At 40.2% G+C, this 16,782-nt stretch overlaps 1 protein-coding gene across 5 annotated transcripts in view; it reads right to left on the reverse strand.

Moving 5' to 3' along the window:
- Window positions 1–3,483: 3,483 nt before the first annotated feature.
- Window positions 3,484–16,782, reverse strand: part of st8sia4 (ST8 alpha-N-acetyl-neuraminide alpha-2,8-sialyltransferase 4) — a 72,125-nt gene continuing 58,826 nt past the window's right edge. Inside the window, exons 5-7 of one of the 5 annotated variants that reach the window (XR_011962332.1) lie at window positions 6,607–8,562; window positions 4,629–4,725; window positions 3,484–3,502 (exon numbers count right to left, since the gene is read on the reverse strand). Coding sequence is in view for 1 of the 5 variants with exons in the window: in XM_072583598.1 (XP_072439699.1) it covers window positions 8,286–8,562 (277 nt within the window). In the remaining 4 variants the exon portion in view is untranslated. Of the gene's footprint in view, window positions 3,503–4,267; window positions 8,563–16,782 lie in introns of those variants that run through there. The other 4 variants (XR_011962331.1, XR_011962330.1, XR_011962329.1 and 1 more) reach the window with 4 other exon arrangements.

Consider the following 16,782-nt stretch of genomic DNA (forward strand, 5'->3'; position numbering starts at 1 on the left):
TCAATGGTTAGGCTGTCTCGCCCACGTAATCTGGCTGAGCTAAACAGTCTGGATCCATTACACTGCTCACAATATACAACAACGTCTTGTGAGATTGGTTATGAATGAGACTTCTTGAGAGCTCAGAGGACACAGCAATCTGCACCCTAACACTGTAAAACATTAAGGAATGTCTTTGTTTTGAAGATCCAGACTACTGAAGAAGTAGCCTCCACAGCCTCCAAGAAAAAGGTTATCTATCAGGTATAATGTAATATATATGACATCAATGTATGTTTTTCTCACTTTTGTCAACAAAGTTGTGAACCATGGCATTAATTCCAGCAAGTTGGGGTGTAAGTGAACATTCATGAAAAAAAAATCAATCCTTGCCATTTACAGTCTACAAGTCCACCCTACCTGAATATTTCTGAGAATTTAACACCAAAACATTAAAGTGATGTCAGCAATCAGTATTCAGAATTTTCTCTTCCTTCATAGTTAAGTTTCCCCTACCACCTTTATGGGCTCAGGGGATTCTCCCACATTATTCAAAGACAAGACTCCTCACAACTGAACCATGACAGACACAACAATGCACTGGGGCAAAGCCAAGTACTTCCGAGAGAGGAGAAAATGCAGGCTGTTTGCCCCCAAGTGGGCAGCACAGTAGCTCAGTGGTTAGCAATGCTGCTTCACAGTACCAGGAACCTAGGTTCGATTCCAGCCTCGGGTGATTTTGTCTGTGTAGAGCTTGCACATTCTCCCCGTATCTGTGTGTTTCCTCCAGGTTAAGTGAATTGGTCATGCTAAATTGTCCATAGTGCCCAGGGATGTGCAGGCTAGGTGGATTAGCCATGGCAAATACAAGGTTATGGGGTTAGGAAAGGGGGCTAGCACTGGGTGGCATGCTCTTCGGAGGGTCAGCGTAGACTTAATAGGCTGAATGGCCTTTTTTCCTACTGTCGGGATTCTATGAGTCTAAGCCGAAATTTCTCAAGCAAGATGTTACAGTATATTGGCATAGGTAAGTTTCATCAAACGTTTGTTCCAAACTTCAGCACTATATTGTCTCCCTTTGACAAATTGGTTGAAAGCAGAAAATTTCAATTGTCACAAAACCATAGGGGTTCCTTTGACAACTTAAAAGCTGTACTGAAAACTACACTGATTTTAGCAGGACCAAGTTATGAGAAACTACTCAAATCAGCCGTTGATGCCAGCAACACTGGGTGTGGATGTCGCTTTGAAACAAGGGTCCCTCGAAATTCCTGTGTTGTTCCTTACCATTGGTATTTAATTTTTCTTGTGTGCAGAAGAATTAACTTGGCCAGAGCTTTTCTGACGAAGGGATTCACAACCCACCGTGGCAAGATCTAATACAAACACAACCCCATGATTACAGTTACCCTGCAGATATTTAATGTTCCAAGGTACATGATTTGACAGGACATAACACATTTCTTTGTCACTGGAAGCACCCTATTTCCAGCAGTGCTAGAAGCTGCAATAGACTGGTCTGAACCTAATCGCAGTTCTCAGAGTCTCGGCCCAGAATCCAGGATGTGGTAAGCATGGGACTCCTCAGGGGATGTAAGGGAAAATAAGACTTGTTGAATGATGTACGTGTTGAGGCAGGGAAGGTCAGGATGACAATGTTAGTCAGAGGTTAGTCAGAGGTGACGGGGGTGGGGAGTCATATCATAGAATAGATCTGAAAGGCTGTAAAAATCAGGGAAAAACCTTCACAGCTCTGATCTCATCTTTACATATAGGTCAAAAATAAACATCTCAAACTCTAAGAAGAGAGTCGGTTAGAGTACAACTAATGGCTTGCTTATGCGTGCAGCCTCCAGACTACAGCACAAAAGCAAATCTTTGGGAGCAAGTGCGTGTACACAGACTGAGAGCTGGCAGCTTACAATCTTGTTGGTGTCCTCCAGGCAGCGTCAGTGGAAGATCTTCTCATTAGTATGTGACAGTTGGTGCAAGAGTGACTTTCTTTGTATTTCATGATTATCATTCATCCTGTATGCCTGATATGCTCTTATGTTGTGGAAGAGCCCGGTGTTGGACTGGGTGGACAAAGTTAAAAATCACACACCACCAAGTTATTGTCCAACAGGTTTATTTGGAAGCACTAGCTTTCAGAGCACTGCTCCTTCATCAGGTAACTAATGGATCAGGATCATAAGACACAGAATTTATAGCAAAAGATCTGCTGTTATCAGCATTTCCACTGCCAAGACTCTGCCTCACTTTCAGGCAGAAAAGATTGTGTCAGACCAGACAGCAGCAGTGGTTTCAGAATAGGAGCATTGGGAAAAGTCCTTGGCACGATTTGAAGGATGTGGAGGTGCAGGTATTGGACTGGGGTAGATAAAGTTAAAAATCACACACCAGGTTATAGTCTCCTGGTGTTGTGTGATTTTTTGATTTGAAGGAGGAGAATGAGAACAAAATGTATTCTCTCTGTCTTGAGGAATGTGGGGCCTTTATTTTCCTATCCTGAGGCATCGTTTTCACAACAGACTCAGGAAGTGACAGTAAGATGGGAGGCAAATCCCTGAGAATTGTCTTCATGCTCATCTGGTTTTGGTAGGGATGAAAATTCCTCTTTATGGGTTTTGGGCAGAATGTTCCCTCCCCCAACAATTCATGCTCATACCTGAAGCCTTTGATAAGAAGGTCATTTGTTTCCCCGGAAAAGTACCCAGCAGGAGTCACATTCCTCAAATAGAAAAAAAAACTCTGGATCACTGCTGGGAAACTGAATACTCTGCCTCAAGTATGGGCAATACAAAACAAGCAGCACATAAAAGGTAATCTGCATGTTTAATTGGTCTTGTATCACTTAAGTCAGCAGTGTTGAGATTGAATAAGGCTCTGGTCAGACTGCATTTGGAATATTGTGAATTTGCAGTTTTGGGCCTCATATTAAAGGAAGAATGTATTGACTATGGAGGGGTCCAGAGGAAGTTTACAAGAATGATCGTGGGATGGAAGGGCTTGACATATGAGGGGTAATTGAGGACTCTGGGTCTGTACTCGATAGAGTTTAGGAAGATGAGAGGGGGAGTCTCTCGAAACTTACAGAATACTAAGAGGCCTTGTTAGAGTGGATGTGGAGAAGATGGTTCCAGTAGTGGGAGAGACTAGGACCTGAGGGCACAGCCTCAGAGTTAAAGGATGACCTTTTTGAACTGAGATGAGGAGGAATCTCTTCAGCCAGAGGTTAGGGAATCTGTGGAATTCATTGCCACACACAGCTTTGGAGGTCAAGCTATTGGGTGTATTGGCAGTTTAACGTTTCCTAATTTAGTTTAGTCAGAACCCTCCAAATTCTCTGATTTAAATGGATACTTTCATGGTTCTGGGCATAGACAAATTCTGCAGTGGTATTTTCAATTTCCTCCAGAGTCTGTTATGATGTGGCTTCCATAGGGACCCCATGTGCAAGTTCCATCTGCACTAGAATAATGGCTGTCTGGCCATCGGAAAATCTGGGCCATGATTGCATTCACTGAAATAAGGAACAGTTTCTTAATCAAGACTAGCATTGAATTTTCATGCAGCAAGTTTAATATTATAGCTCAAACAGATTTTTTTAAAAAATCAACTTGTATAATCAGTATTTGGGAAGAATATACATTAAAAATTAAATAGATAGTAAAATGGAATGAAATATCACTATTCTGAATGTGATTTAAATTGCCACATAGCGCGTATGAATGTGTCAACAAAGGCAGTCAGTCTGTAAGGCAAAGAGGCACTAACAGGACAGGTTCAATTCCTGGAACAGCTATGAAGGTCCTACCCTCTAAACCTCACCCCTTGCCTGAGGCATGATAACCCTCACATTAAACCACCAGCAGCTGTCTCTCTCTCACTCTCTCTCTAATGAGAGTGGGACTAAAGCGATTTTGTCTTTCCTTTCAACATGTGTATGGACTTTAGATGAGGGCATACCTAGGTTTGTATCTGATGGCATTGACAGGATCCTCCACCACAAAGCTATGTGTCAAACACAAATTAAAAACCATTTGGAAGACACACTAGACAAACAGCATTCTGAACATGAAACAGTTTTCTAATGACAAGTGAATAGATGTAACAATCACTTTTCTCATGTATAGGGGTTGTACATTAGTTGCCCAGGAAGAAAGGCTAAACCATCAGAACAATCCATAAGCATTCATTTTCCATCCATAACCAGTGAAAATCAATTCCAACGATGTGAAAAGGAAGACAGGAAATTAGAATGAAAAAAAGCTGAATATTTGAAGTGTTTGAAAGTAAACCTTATTAAAACCTTTATTTGCTTTCACACAGAATTGTAACAAAATGTAATAAAGCTTCCAGGACTCATAAATAAAACATATATATAAAACAGGACATTAACCTGCAAGAATAAAGGATTTTTCACAGTTGGGTGTCATGACACATACATTTTGTTTGTTTACAGCTCAAGATGATTTCAAAGCAATTCAGTTTTCTTGAGGAAGGCAGCAGACATCTGTGGACAAGCCTTGCTTTTCCTTTTAGCTGGATTAAGCAAAATATTTTTCTTTATATTTCCAAGTAAGGTAAATCCTGATGTGTGAATAACTGCAATAATCAGTTTTATACAAAACCACAAATTTACTCACTTTTATAACAGTTTACAGCTATTTTTCCTTTTGACTCATTTCTGATTTCTCCGAATAATCCCCTGGTCCAGCTGATTAAGATGGAAATGAGGAGTTCCTGACAACAAAATATAAAGATAGCTGAATATAAATTTCTGCAGGTAGAACATTTTGTATAGCAGCTTGCTTTGCCTACAGACAATTGAATTTGCCTCTAACTGATTCTACTTGGAAATCTCTGATACCACTAGAGTATCAGACTGCTCCCAAACATTACCCCAGTCAGGACTTTTCAGGAGCAAGTGAAGGCATTCTTAATAGGTATACTCTGTATAAATTATAATGAACAGCCTACAGTATCAAAAAAGAATGATATTCTGTCAACATTTACAGAACATGATACTACATGTTATATCATACTATTTCCCTTTTTTGGGGGAATAAAGTCTACCCTTAGCATTGCAACCGTACTCCCTTCACTCTGTTTCAAATAATGCAGCATCTCTATAAATCCCCACCCCCCACACACAATGTGGCTGTCAATCCTTTACATTCCTGGATAACTGTTTCTGTGACATTAGAACTTCCTAAGTACAAACTTTCCTGTTTGACTTCAGCCACAGCAATGGAATGCCATATAAGCACACATTTCACTTTATGCCAATTTATCCATTTTCTTTAACACAGTGGCTCTCCTGGAAGCTTACATGTGTCTCTTATCTATTATCCTGCTTAATCTAGGTACTGAGAGTCAGGGTCATTGGAAGTGGTTGCATATAAATGCCATATAGGGGACTCATGTCACTGATGGCCTTCATGCCAGCTTGAGCCTTGGCACTGCCTCCTATTGTCCATTGCTGTAATTTTATGAGGAATCAACTGGGGAGCTGCTACATGCTGCTATCCTAAAGAATGGCATTACCTTGCAACTCTGACTCCCAGTTGACATGTTTCGCTTTTTATTCCCCATCACCTCCCCCTTGTATATGCTTCTGAGATGGATATACAGGGAAAGTGGGCAGAAGCTATGAATACTTGAGCACCACATGCTCAGAATGAAGAACGTGGAGAAGGGGTGATGCCATGACTGCAGAGTAGTCGTTCAGTCAGTAAGCCGGTGTGACTAAGATCCACCATGCTGAACACTCTCCATGGAAAGAACTCCATGATTCCTTCTTGGACAGCCTGCAATATTTATGATTGGAGAAACCCCTGTTCCCAATGCTCTGCTATTGACAGCGAGTCCTTCAAAGATGCTAGCAATTGAAGACTGTGCACCATGTGGCAGAGGAAGGGAAGTGAGAAATTTGAGGAGATGACGCTTTTAAAGTCGAGGAAGGGGTTTGAAATTTTTACATGGAATTGCTGAGACACAAACTGGATTGCCACGGCCACTGATGAAGTCTCTTAACAGGATAGCACCATGAAGGTTCAATGAACAAGTCTGTTTTCAGAAGGTGAGGAGTTTTTTTAAAATTCATTCGCAGGATGAAGTTGTCCCTGGCCAGGCAGCATTTATTGCCATCCCTAATTGCCAAAACGCAGTTATGAGTCAACTACATTGCTGTGGGTCTGGAGTCACATGTAAGCCAGACTGGGTAAGGAGGGAAGTTTCCTTCTCTAAAGGACATTGGTGAACCAGACAGGTTTTTCTGACAATCGATGATGGATTCATGGTCATCATTTGACTTTTAATTCCAAATATGAATTAAATTCAGATTCTGCCATCTGCTATGGCAGGATTTGAACCTGGGTCCCCAGAACTTTATCTGGGACAACTATCCAGTGATAATACCACTAGGTCATCACTTCCCCAAATGGTCTCAGGGTGCCTATGATGACCAAGAAGAGAGATGTTTGAAATAGGCTATATTATTTGATTAGCTCAGGTCATCATTTTTATGGCACTCTCTTCTAGTCTAGGTTTGGAAAAAAATAAACCAATGTTGTAGATGCTTCTCATCAGAAGCATGCAGACACAAGGATCTCTTCATCTTACCTTCAATAACCATGAAGAATGGCTGAAACGTCTGACTAAAAGTGTACATTCCTTGTCTCTGGTTTGGTTCCATATCCTTCTGTTTTCTGGATACTCATCAGTTACAAAATTTAAAAATTGCTAAGACAGAAATTATTTGAGAGTTAGTGAGCACTGCTCCTTACTTTTCTTTTTGTCAACCAGTCTGTTAAAAATTCTTTTAGAAGGCTGTGCGTAGGTTTGCAGGCCATTCACTTGCTTGTAACAGTTTTATTCTCACACCAACACTTATAATCGATGGAAATGCAAATGAGTAGACCCAGAAAACCTGTGCATAACTGCCTTGAGAAGTTTCCAGTGTATGTAAATTTTTAAAATTGTAACAGCAGTGTAGCTCAAGTAATTTCCAAGTCACTCGAAGACTGTGGTTCTATTCTATTTGCAGCAAATAATCTGTAGAAATAATTTTAAACATAGCAAGGTTCCAAGTCTGAGAAAGTCCTGAATTACTTTTGCCAGTTCCCAGTGTTGTTGTCAGATCTTCACTACAACCACATGTCTATTTAGTGTAGCCAGAGACACACCTCAACACTAGCAACTGGAATCAGGCACTGGAGACCTGCAATCCTCCGAGATGAGTTTTAAAGAATTGCATAAACAAATAACTTAAAAACAAGCAGAATCTTTACAATGCTACCACAGAATATACAATTTGATCCAAATACATTACATCATATTTACAGAAAGGAGAAATGGTGCTGATGGCAGTTCTGTGGTTAATAAGAAAATGCATCATCAGTAGGGTTTTTCCACTACTCACAGCATGAATCAGAAGGCTTGGCAGAGGAATTGGTTCATGAGTGAACTTTTGAAATGTAATAATTTGATTGAAATCAAACAATTCCTCATGCTTTAAGGATCTGGTAATCTGTGCTTCTGTCTAAATAAGACTTGTGCTTTTTATTCTGTCCACTTCTTTACCTCCTGTTTCCTCCTCCTAAAACCATGTAGTAATTGCACAAGACACTTTACCCTAGTAATTCCCAAAATGTTAGTCTCTACAAGTAACTTCTTACAGGATCTTTGGTACCAGCAGAAAGGGCACCTTTAACTTTTTACAGTTCACATTCAGCACATCACATAAGACAACTGCTTTACATTCATTGAGCTATAAAACTACCAACGATACTGAACTGGAGTGCTAACAGGCCTTCAGTCCTCTCATAACTCTTATAACGGATATTACCCTTGGCTGATTCACATAAGTAGATAAGAATGTTGTGGCTTGAGACTGTGACTCAGATGTATAACACCTTGAAAGCACTTTGGCATTGATTGCTTGCTGAGACAGCTGCTCAAGACAAATACTGACCTCTCGTTAACACTAAGCCTGATTATTTCTCAGGTCTTCTGAGGCTACAACAAATGCAGAGCCCTACTTCTGATGACAGTGATCACAGGCCTGAACCATTCTGTCAATCAATATTCAATCATTGTTAACACATCACTGCTTGATCTCTACTCCTCACAGTGTGATTATATTTATTATTTCTTCACAACAATCTGAGGCTGTAAACGCAGCTGGGTGAATGGGCACTTTACAGCATTGTTGTAATTATTACTGAGGCGTTATCTTTTCACATAAAATCTATAGTGTGCAAATATTGCACTAACTCTGGGTTTAGCTGTGGCTTCTAGGCTTACACACATTTCCCAGTTGTTAGCTTCAGAGCTCCTTTGTCATGTAAAGATTTTAATGTTTTGAATTCCAGTGGCATCCGATGTGGCCCAGCATTAGAAAAATATCTATACTTTAGGTTGTCATAGTAGTGGTATTTAACTGGTGTTCCTTTTGAATCTTTTGGGAAGGGCCAGTATCCATACAGGTGAATTTCATCACAGAATCGAGTTGCAAGTGTGTACATCAATAAGCCAGTGCTTGGTCGCTTGATGTAAATCTTGTTTGTCAGCCAGTATCTGTAATGAAAAACAGAGAAATATTGATAAGGTAAGAGTAAATTCCTTTGTCTTACAATTTCAAAAATGGCCAGGAACATTGCTAACATAGGCTCAGCACCATGTAAAAATAATATACTTATCTCTGCCTACCCAAATGTGCTAAACACTAAGCTCTATGGACATAATCAAATGTCACTAGACATTTACTGCTTATGCACAGGTATACATTCACATCCTTGGATAGATTTTGGAAGGCTGATCAGGGTATTGACTGATCAGGGCATTGCCTGGCAGGTTGCTGCTCCAGGCCATACTTGCAGGCCATCAGACCAAAAGACTTTCCAATATAGGAGCAGAATTAGGCCATTCAGCCCATCAGGTCTGCTTCACCGTTTCAAATCCATCTTCCCGCTTTCTCCACATAAATTCAATCCCCTTATCAATCAAGAACATATCGATCTCTGTGATACTCAATGGCTTAGCCTCCACAGCCCTCTGCAGCAATGAGTTCCACAGATTAACCACCCTCTGGCTAAAGAAATTTCCCCTATCTCAGTTCTAAGGGGTCATCCCTTCACTCTAAGGCTGTTGCCTTGGATACTAGTCTCTCCTATGAGTAGAAACATCTTCTCCATGCCCACTATATCCAGGTCCTGTCTCAATGAATGTGGCAACCAATTAAATGGATGTTCCACAATAGTTCTCTTGTTCTTGATCACAGGTATTTCAACTGGCAGGGTTACCAGTTCCAGGTGCAGGTAGAGGGATTCTGGAAGGAGATTGAGGTGGGCAAGTGAACTCAACCCGGCCAGGAACAGCATGACTTACAGATCCAGAGGACTGCTCCTGTTCTTGTAGGTCCATGCAAGATATGTTAATCTTACATTTCAAGGGCTTCACTGGCTGGACTGTTAGCTGGTACTGGAAAGAGTGCCATCAATTAGCTACTTCAATATGCAGTCCCCTGAATCCACTAACACTTCCCAAACCCTGCTCCTGGGGTTGTACACAAACTATGTGTGGTAGCTGTCACAGTGTTCTCCCGAGAAACTAGAAAATCTCTAGGGATGAACCGCTTCAAAATCTGGTCAAACTGGACCCAGTATGAAGGTGAACCAAGTTTAACTGATCAGACAAAGACTACTCAGTTTTGAGATGTGGGATGGCTTTACCTATAATGCAGTTCATTAACTTTTAATTAAGTGCAGTACTGAAATACCAGCAGAGATCTGTTACTTGCACAGTTGATGTTCACATTATTCAGCGAGTGCTCGATGTTTTTTATTTAACTGTTGTAATGGCCTTAGTGATGATCTAATTTTCTTATCCTTAGATGGACAGGCCTCAATGCAAGTAATCTGGTTTCAAGCATCTTTACCATTTTATTGTACAGAAGGTCGCAGGATATTAACATTCACTGAAAATGTTTTCTTCAGACTTAGTAAAGACTCTTCACAAGAAATGAATGTACTAATTGTGTCACAGAACCGTAATCCCTATAGAATGCTTTATTTACAATATATTTACATGGATTAATATCACGTTATGAGAACAATTTAATTTGAACTAAACAAATCCATTATTTACTAATTAGAAAGATAGTAATTAAACCATTAAATCTCAGCATTTAGATACATGATCATTATAAAGGATGAGAGTTACTGAAGAGAATTAAGGACAATTACGATTATACTGCCAGATTTCAGAAAATTAAATGTTAATGTTGGAGAGGAAATCACAAAGGATTAATTGGAAAACTGCATTAATGTAATTGAAGAGGAATTACTTTCAGAAAGGAATGAGGAACGATGCAATTAAAATGCACACCACTGAGAAACAAAAGAATAAAGACTCGACTTTACAAAATTCCGTAACTGGTACAAAGACTGTAATGTTCTAAGGCTACATCTGACCTATACCCACAGCTCAGTCTTACAAAATATTTAAAAGGTTGAACATGGTTTGAAAATGTGTTGATTAACCTATATTACCAGATCCAGAAAACTTTAGCAGAAATGATTTACAATCATGTTACTGGGACTGGAGGGTTTGAGTTATAAGGAGAGGATGGATAAGCTGGGATTTTTTTCACTGGAGCATAAAAGGTCGAGGGATGATCTTATAGAGGCTTTAAAATCATGAGGGGCATAGATTCGGTGAATAGCAAAGGTCTTTTCTCGAGGTTAGGGGAGCTCAAATCTTGACAGCATAATTTTAGGGTGAGAGGGGAAAGATTTAACAGGGACCTGAGGAGCAACTTTTTCATGCAGGGGGTGTTTCTTGTGTGGAATGAACAGCCAAAGGAAGTGATAGATAAGTGGCAGGTACAGTTATAACATTTAAAAGACATTTGAAAACATATATGAATAAGAAAAGTTTAGAGGAAATGGGCCAAAAGCAGGCAAGTGGGACTAGTTTAGTTTGGGAAATTTGGTCGGCATGAACGAATTGGATTTCTGTGCTGTATGAGTCTATGACTAAGTCCCAGCAGTTGAACAAAAAGGCAGGGAGATGTTCTCATGTACTTCAGTCATGGAAATGCGGCCAGTAACTATTCAAACCTGCCATCACACTCCAATCTGGACAGTATCCTCTGACTTCTACCGCATGCTGTTAATTAAAGGCCCCTATGATCATGCAAAACAACAATATGATTCAATGATGGAGAACTGCCATCAATTTGAAATATATTTGAAATGTTTACAAATAACTAAATCAATCTGAAAAATAAGCAGTCTTTCGTTAAGTGCTGATAAATTGTTGTTAGTGTTGGGGGATAACTCACCTACTCAATTTTGTCTCTCCCTCACCTCCAATAGATAATATAAATGTGAGATCTCCGACTTTGGTCCTGTCAATTTTACTTTGATTAATTTCAAAGGGCCTCTCAATTCATGACCGAATATTAACTCAAAGGGAGTGAACTGAGTAGATTCATTTGGGCATCTCTAATGGCAAACAATACAAATGGGATACCTTTATTCCAATCATTCGGGTAATTCTGAGAATATGCTCTCAACATGGTCTTCAAGGTCTGATGCCACCTTTCTAAATCTCCCGGAGATTCAGGATGATACGCACTGGATTTAAAGTACTGTATACGTAGGCTATCCATAACCTCCTTAAACAGCCAAGCAGTAAAATTTGACCCTTGGTCGGACTGAATCTCTCTGGGTAGCCCATACTGTGCGAAGAAAGCTACTAACTCCTCTACCACCTTTTTTGCCTTGATACTCCGTAATGGAATTGCCCCCGGAAATCTGGTAGACACATCCATTATGGTTAACAAGAACAGGTTCCCACTTTTAGTTCTCAGGAGGGGACCTACACAGTCAATTATAACCCACATGAAAGGATCTTCAAATGTGGGAATTGGCAACAAAGATGCTGGTTTTATTACCGTCTGTGGCTTACCTACCATTAGGCATGCCTGACATGTCCAGCAAAGGTTAACCACATGTTTGTGCATTCCAGGCCAATAAAAATGTTTTTGTACCTTAGCCGGAGTCTTTCGTACCCTTAGGTGACCTCCTACAGGTAGCTCCATGTGCTACCCGTAACACTTCCTGTCTGTATGGTACCAGCAACACAATCTGGTACACTTCAGCCCATTCCTCCTCTGCACTCACCTGCCTTGATCTACATCTCTGCCTTAGGATTCTATCTTTCAAATAATAAACCTCTGAAATATTCTCTGCCTCCTTTTCAGAGTATGCATCCACATATATATCTTTTATTATCTTGTCTTGCTGTTGCAAGTGTCTTAGTCTTTCAGGACTAAACACTTCTGTCTGACCCTCTGCCTGTTCAGGTTTTTCCTGCACCATTACATCAAACAGGGTATCCGCTAACTGATCCTCAACTCCTTCATCTTTCTCTTTACTTTTCACTTTGTGCTGTGACTTATGATAGTGGGATCTGGCTACTACACAGTCTGGGAAAATACCAGGATATTTCTACTTTAATTCCTCAGTTTCTTGGTCTTCTTTGGACTTCTCCACAACAAGGTGTGTCACTCCCACCTTGGATCCTGCCAAATCATTCCCAACAACAAACTGAATTCCTAGAACTGACACTCTGTCAATCACTCCCACTGTAACTTCCCCAGACTTAAGTTAGCACTGCAACCTCATCTTATATAGAGGAATGCTAAATTTCTGTCCATTTACCCCACAAATTACCACACTCTTGGGCAACTGATCAGAAGGAGTGCATATTCGCTCATCCCTTACTATCAGCGACTGGTTAGATCCTATATCTAGGAGAAAGTGAGGACTGCAGACGCTGGAGATCAGAGCTGAAAATGTGTTGCTGGAAAAGCGCAGCAGGTCAGGCAGCATCCAAGGAGCAGGAGAATCAATGTTTCGGGCATGAGCACTTCCTCAGGATAGATCCTATAATCGCACAAGATTATAACTTCTTGTCCTTCTCCCTCTGTTCTTTCTGAGTAAACCTTACCCACGGAGATGAATTCTTTGTGGAGATCAGGTATTAACTCCATACCCAGCCCCTGCCTAGGCTGTGCACTCTCCTGCAACTCCTTGACTCTTCTTGGGGTCTCCTTTACTCCCTTCACTAATGCCACTGGTTTAGCTTCTTTTATCACATCTTTTCCCACAGTCCCTTTCTTTAACAACCAGCCCTGTGACTTTACGTGTCCCACTTTACCACAGTGGAAACACCTGAAGCCTTTTACCTCCTTTCCACCCTCTTGGGCTTCTTTTTTATCTTGTGGTAAATTCTTACCAATGCTCTCTATTCTTGGTTTCGTAGTGTAAGATCTCCCCTTCTCCCAACTTCTATCCCTCACAGGATGAATTTCTGGCTGGAAGCTTGTCTCATACACCAACATGTACTCATCTGCTAATTCTGCTGCCCTTCTCAGTTCCTGAACTTTCTGTATCTCCACGTGAATTCTTACCATCTCTGGAAGTGAGTTTTTAAACTCCTCCAGCAGGATAATCTCTCCTAAAGCCTCAAAGATCTTATGTGTTTTCAAAACATGCAAACATCAATCAAAATGACTGTGTTTAATTCTATCAAACTCAAAATAAGTCTGACCTGGTTCCTCCTTTGTGTTTCTGAAATGCTGTCTATATGCTTCTGGTACCAATTCATAAGCACTTAAAATAGCCTGTTTAACCTCTTCATAATCTCTTCACTCCTCATCTGACAGTGCGGCAAATACCTCACTAGCTCTGCCTACCAGTTCAGTCTGAACTAGCATTACCCATAAATCCCCAGACCACTCCATCTGCCTAGCCAATTTTTCAAATGAAATAAAGAAGGTTTCAACATCTTTCTCATTAAAATATGGCAGAGTTTAGACATATTTATATATATCACTACTTTCTCTTTTAATCTCCATCCTGTTAATTTTACTTTCATGTCCAAATTCTCTCTCTTTTTGTCTCTCCCTTTCTTCTCTCTCTCTTTGCTCAGCCAAGAACCTTCTCTCTTCTTTGTTTATCTTCTGACTCCATTTTCCTCAATTGTTTTTCTACCTCTACTGCACTTGTCTGTTTCTCTAACAAACCTAAGTGTTTGAATAACTCCCTTACAATTTCAGCTTTACTTTTGTCCTTGGTTAAACCCAAATCTAACTTCTTCACTAATTCTAAAAGTATGGCCGTTTTCTTTCCTTCTCAACTTTCTTGGCAAATTTGAGAATAACCTTCAAATCCCAGAACCTCTTTAGCAACTTTAAGAGCAATTTGTCTCACATTAAATTTACTCAACCACACGTCACCAAAATTAACACATTGTCTCACTTACATTTTATTTAAAGATCTAGGACACTAACCTGCAAGTTTTTAAATCTGTTTGCATTTCTCGTACACCCAAATCTACTTAAATCTGCCTAAGACAGTTCAAATCCCGGACCCGAGCTCCCAAACTGTTACGACACGGGGTAAACTCTCCGACTTAATTTATAACCAGCCACACAGAAAAGATTTATCCCGTGCAGTAATCTGTGAAAATTTGATAGACCAAGAACTAGTTAAAGATAAAAATAACAACTTTATTTCTTAAATTATAGCAGAGAATAATTAACTAACAATTATTTACAATTCCTCCCTCTAACCTATCTTTTACCTTCCCTTCTATAATACTCTTCAGATAAAACTCCCAATTAAGATTTACAGAAAAATCCAAATTTTAAAACCAGCCAGCAGTCGATTCTTCCCTTTATCTTCGTCGGTAGATTGGCTCTTCCAGGTTAGTGTTGAGGTTTTTTTCTGTGCAAACTGCTTCTCTAGACAGGTGCCTCTCAGAGAGTTCTGACTAGCAGACTACATTTGTTGGTCGGGTGGCAGGTCTCCTCCCAACTCTTCAATTTTCCCCAGTCTTATACCCCAAAACAATGGATTGTGTCATTGGCTTTTAAGATTGTCAATATACTCAATTCAAGCGTGGTTGAAATTTGGTATTTCTCGAGGTATAATTTAAACTGATTAGCCGAATTCGAATCTGTTTTGTCATTTCTAGGCAACCAGCTACCCCAGTAGCTGGAGCACATTACATTGTGTGTTACTGAGAACACTTGGTACTGTCATTGCTAGCTTTTACTCTCAAAGTTACAGTACACCCATATCTTCATAACACTTATATCCCCACTCTCCAAACCTGTCCAAATCCTTCTGCAGAGAGAAAGTGAGGAATGCAGATACTGGAGAGTCAGAATCAAAACGTGTGGCACTGGGAAAGCACAGCAGGTCAAGCAGGATCCGGAGCAGGAGAGTCGATGTTTCAGGCATAAGCACTCTACATTCCTGATGAAAACTTATGCTCAAAACGTCGACTCTCCTGCTCCTCGGATGCTGCCTGACCTGCTGTGCCTTTCCAGTGCCACATGTTTCGACAAATCCTCCTACAGCCTCCCCACCTCTGCAATGCGACCTGTCCCTCTACCTATCTTTGTATCGTCTGCAAACCATAGCGACTTTACCTTAGTAACAAGGACAGGACACTCTGCTTCCAAAAGGAAACAAAGCCCAATGTTTTTTGCAACTCCAAGAAATGTCAACAGAAAAAAATGACCTGTGGTTCCACTGGACTTGCACCAGATCCATTTGAAAGGAGCAGCATGCTGGTGAAATAATAATGAAAAAGCAGTTTCTAGTGGTCACCAGTTTCTGCTGGAATGCCTCACTGGACAGCCTGGATGTCAATATGAAGGTTACCAAAAATAAGATAGAAAGGGCCTTCTTTAAGCAGGAACAAATTGGTTTCTTAACTTTCTTTCGTTCTGTGAGTACAGCACTAGTTGTTCAAATCTCTCATTAGAAACACTTTATTATTCAAGTGAATCTACTTCGAATCTATTTCTTGGCCCCAGTATCCTTCTGTGTTGGGGTGTCACTGCTGGTTTTCCACCAAGTTTAAAATCAACATGATTCCAAATCTGTTGTTCAGATTCATCACTGTCTCTTCTTTCTTCTCAAAGCCTTTCTTTAAAGTAGCTGAATTTGATTTTCATATCTATCTACATTGGCAATCTTCCTTTTAAAGATCCATTTTCATTCAGTGTGAAGTCGTTTTATTCCCCCTGTCCATTGAGAATGTTACTATTTAGGTTATATTTCCACACTTTTCTTTTCCCATTCACTTAACTGCTGTACTTTTGTATTCAGTTCTCCTCACAATAAATTATAATGTCCAATACATTTCCTAATTAATTGCTGTACCTGCATACTAGCCTTTTATGATTCATGCCATAGGACACCCAGGTAACTCTGCATCTCAGTGCTCTGAAATGTTTCGCCATTTATATAATATGCTTTTTTTTCTTTCAGCTCTCTTTTTCACCTTTCACATATCAAAAAGGGATCTGGGACCTCTGAAGGTCAGTCCACCAATCTCTTCATGCTGGAGGGCTTCCTAAGACTTCTTACTGTCCTTAATTAGATGGTTAATGAGATTACTGACCACTAATTGGCCTGCATGTCAAAAATCATGAGCGGCATTATGTACCATTGTAATGGGTGGGCAGAACCCTGAAATGCAACTATCATTGGGTACCAAACCAGGAAAAAATGCAATCCATCATAGCTGCTATTTTGTGCACCTGTATTTGTCCATACTCTTCCAGTGTGAGCTGAAAATTATTGTAATTAAAGAGGTATCTTGGTACAACTACAGAATGTATAGGATCTGTACAAATCAGGTCAAGCACTGTGTGTCTCCTTAAACAATCAAATTGAAGAATTACTAATTAACCACAGAGTTTCACCCAAG

This window comes from Chiloscyllium punctatum, chromosome 2, assembly GCF_047496795.1.
Source record: "Chiloscyllium punctatum isolate Juve2018m chromosome 2, sChiPun1.3, whole genome shotgun sequence".
NCBI lineage: Eukaryota > Metazoa > Chordata > Chondrichthyes > Orectolobiformes > Hemiscylliidae > Chiloscyllium > Chiloscyllium punctatum.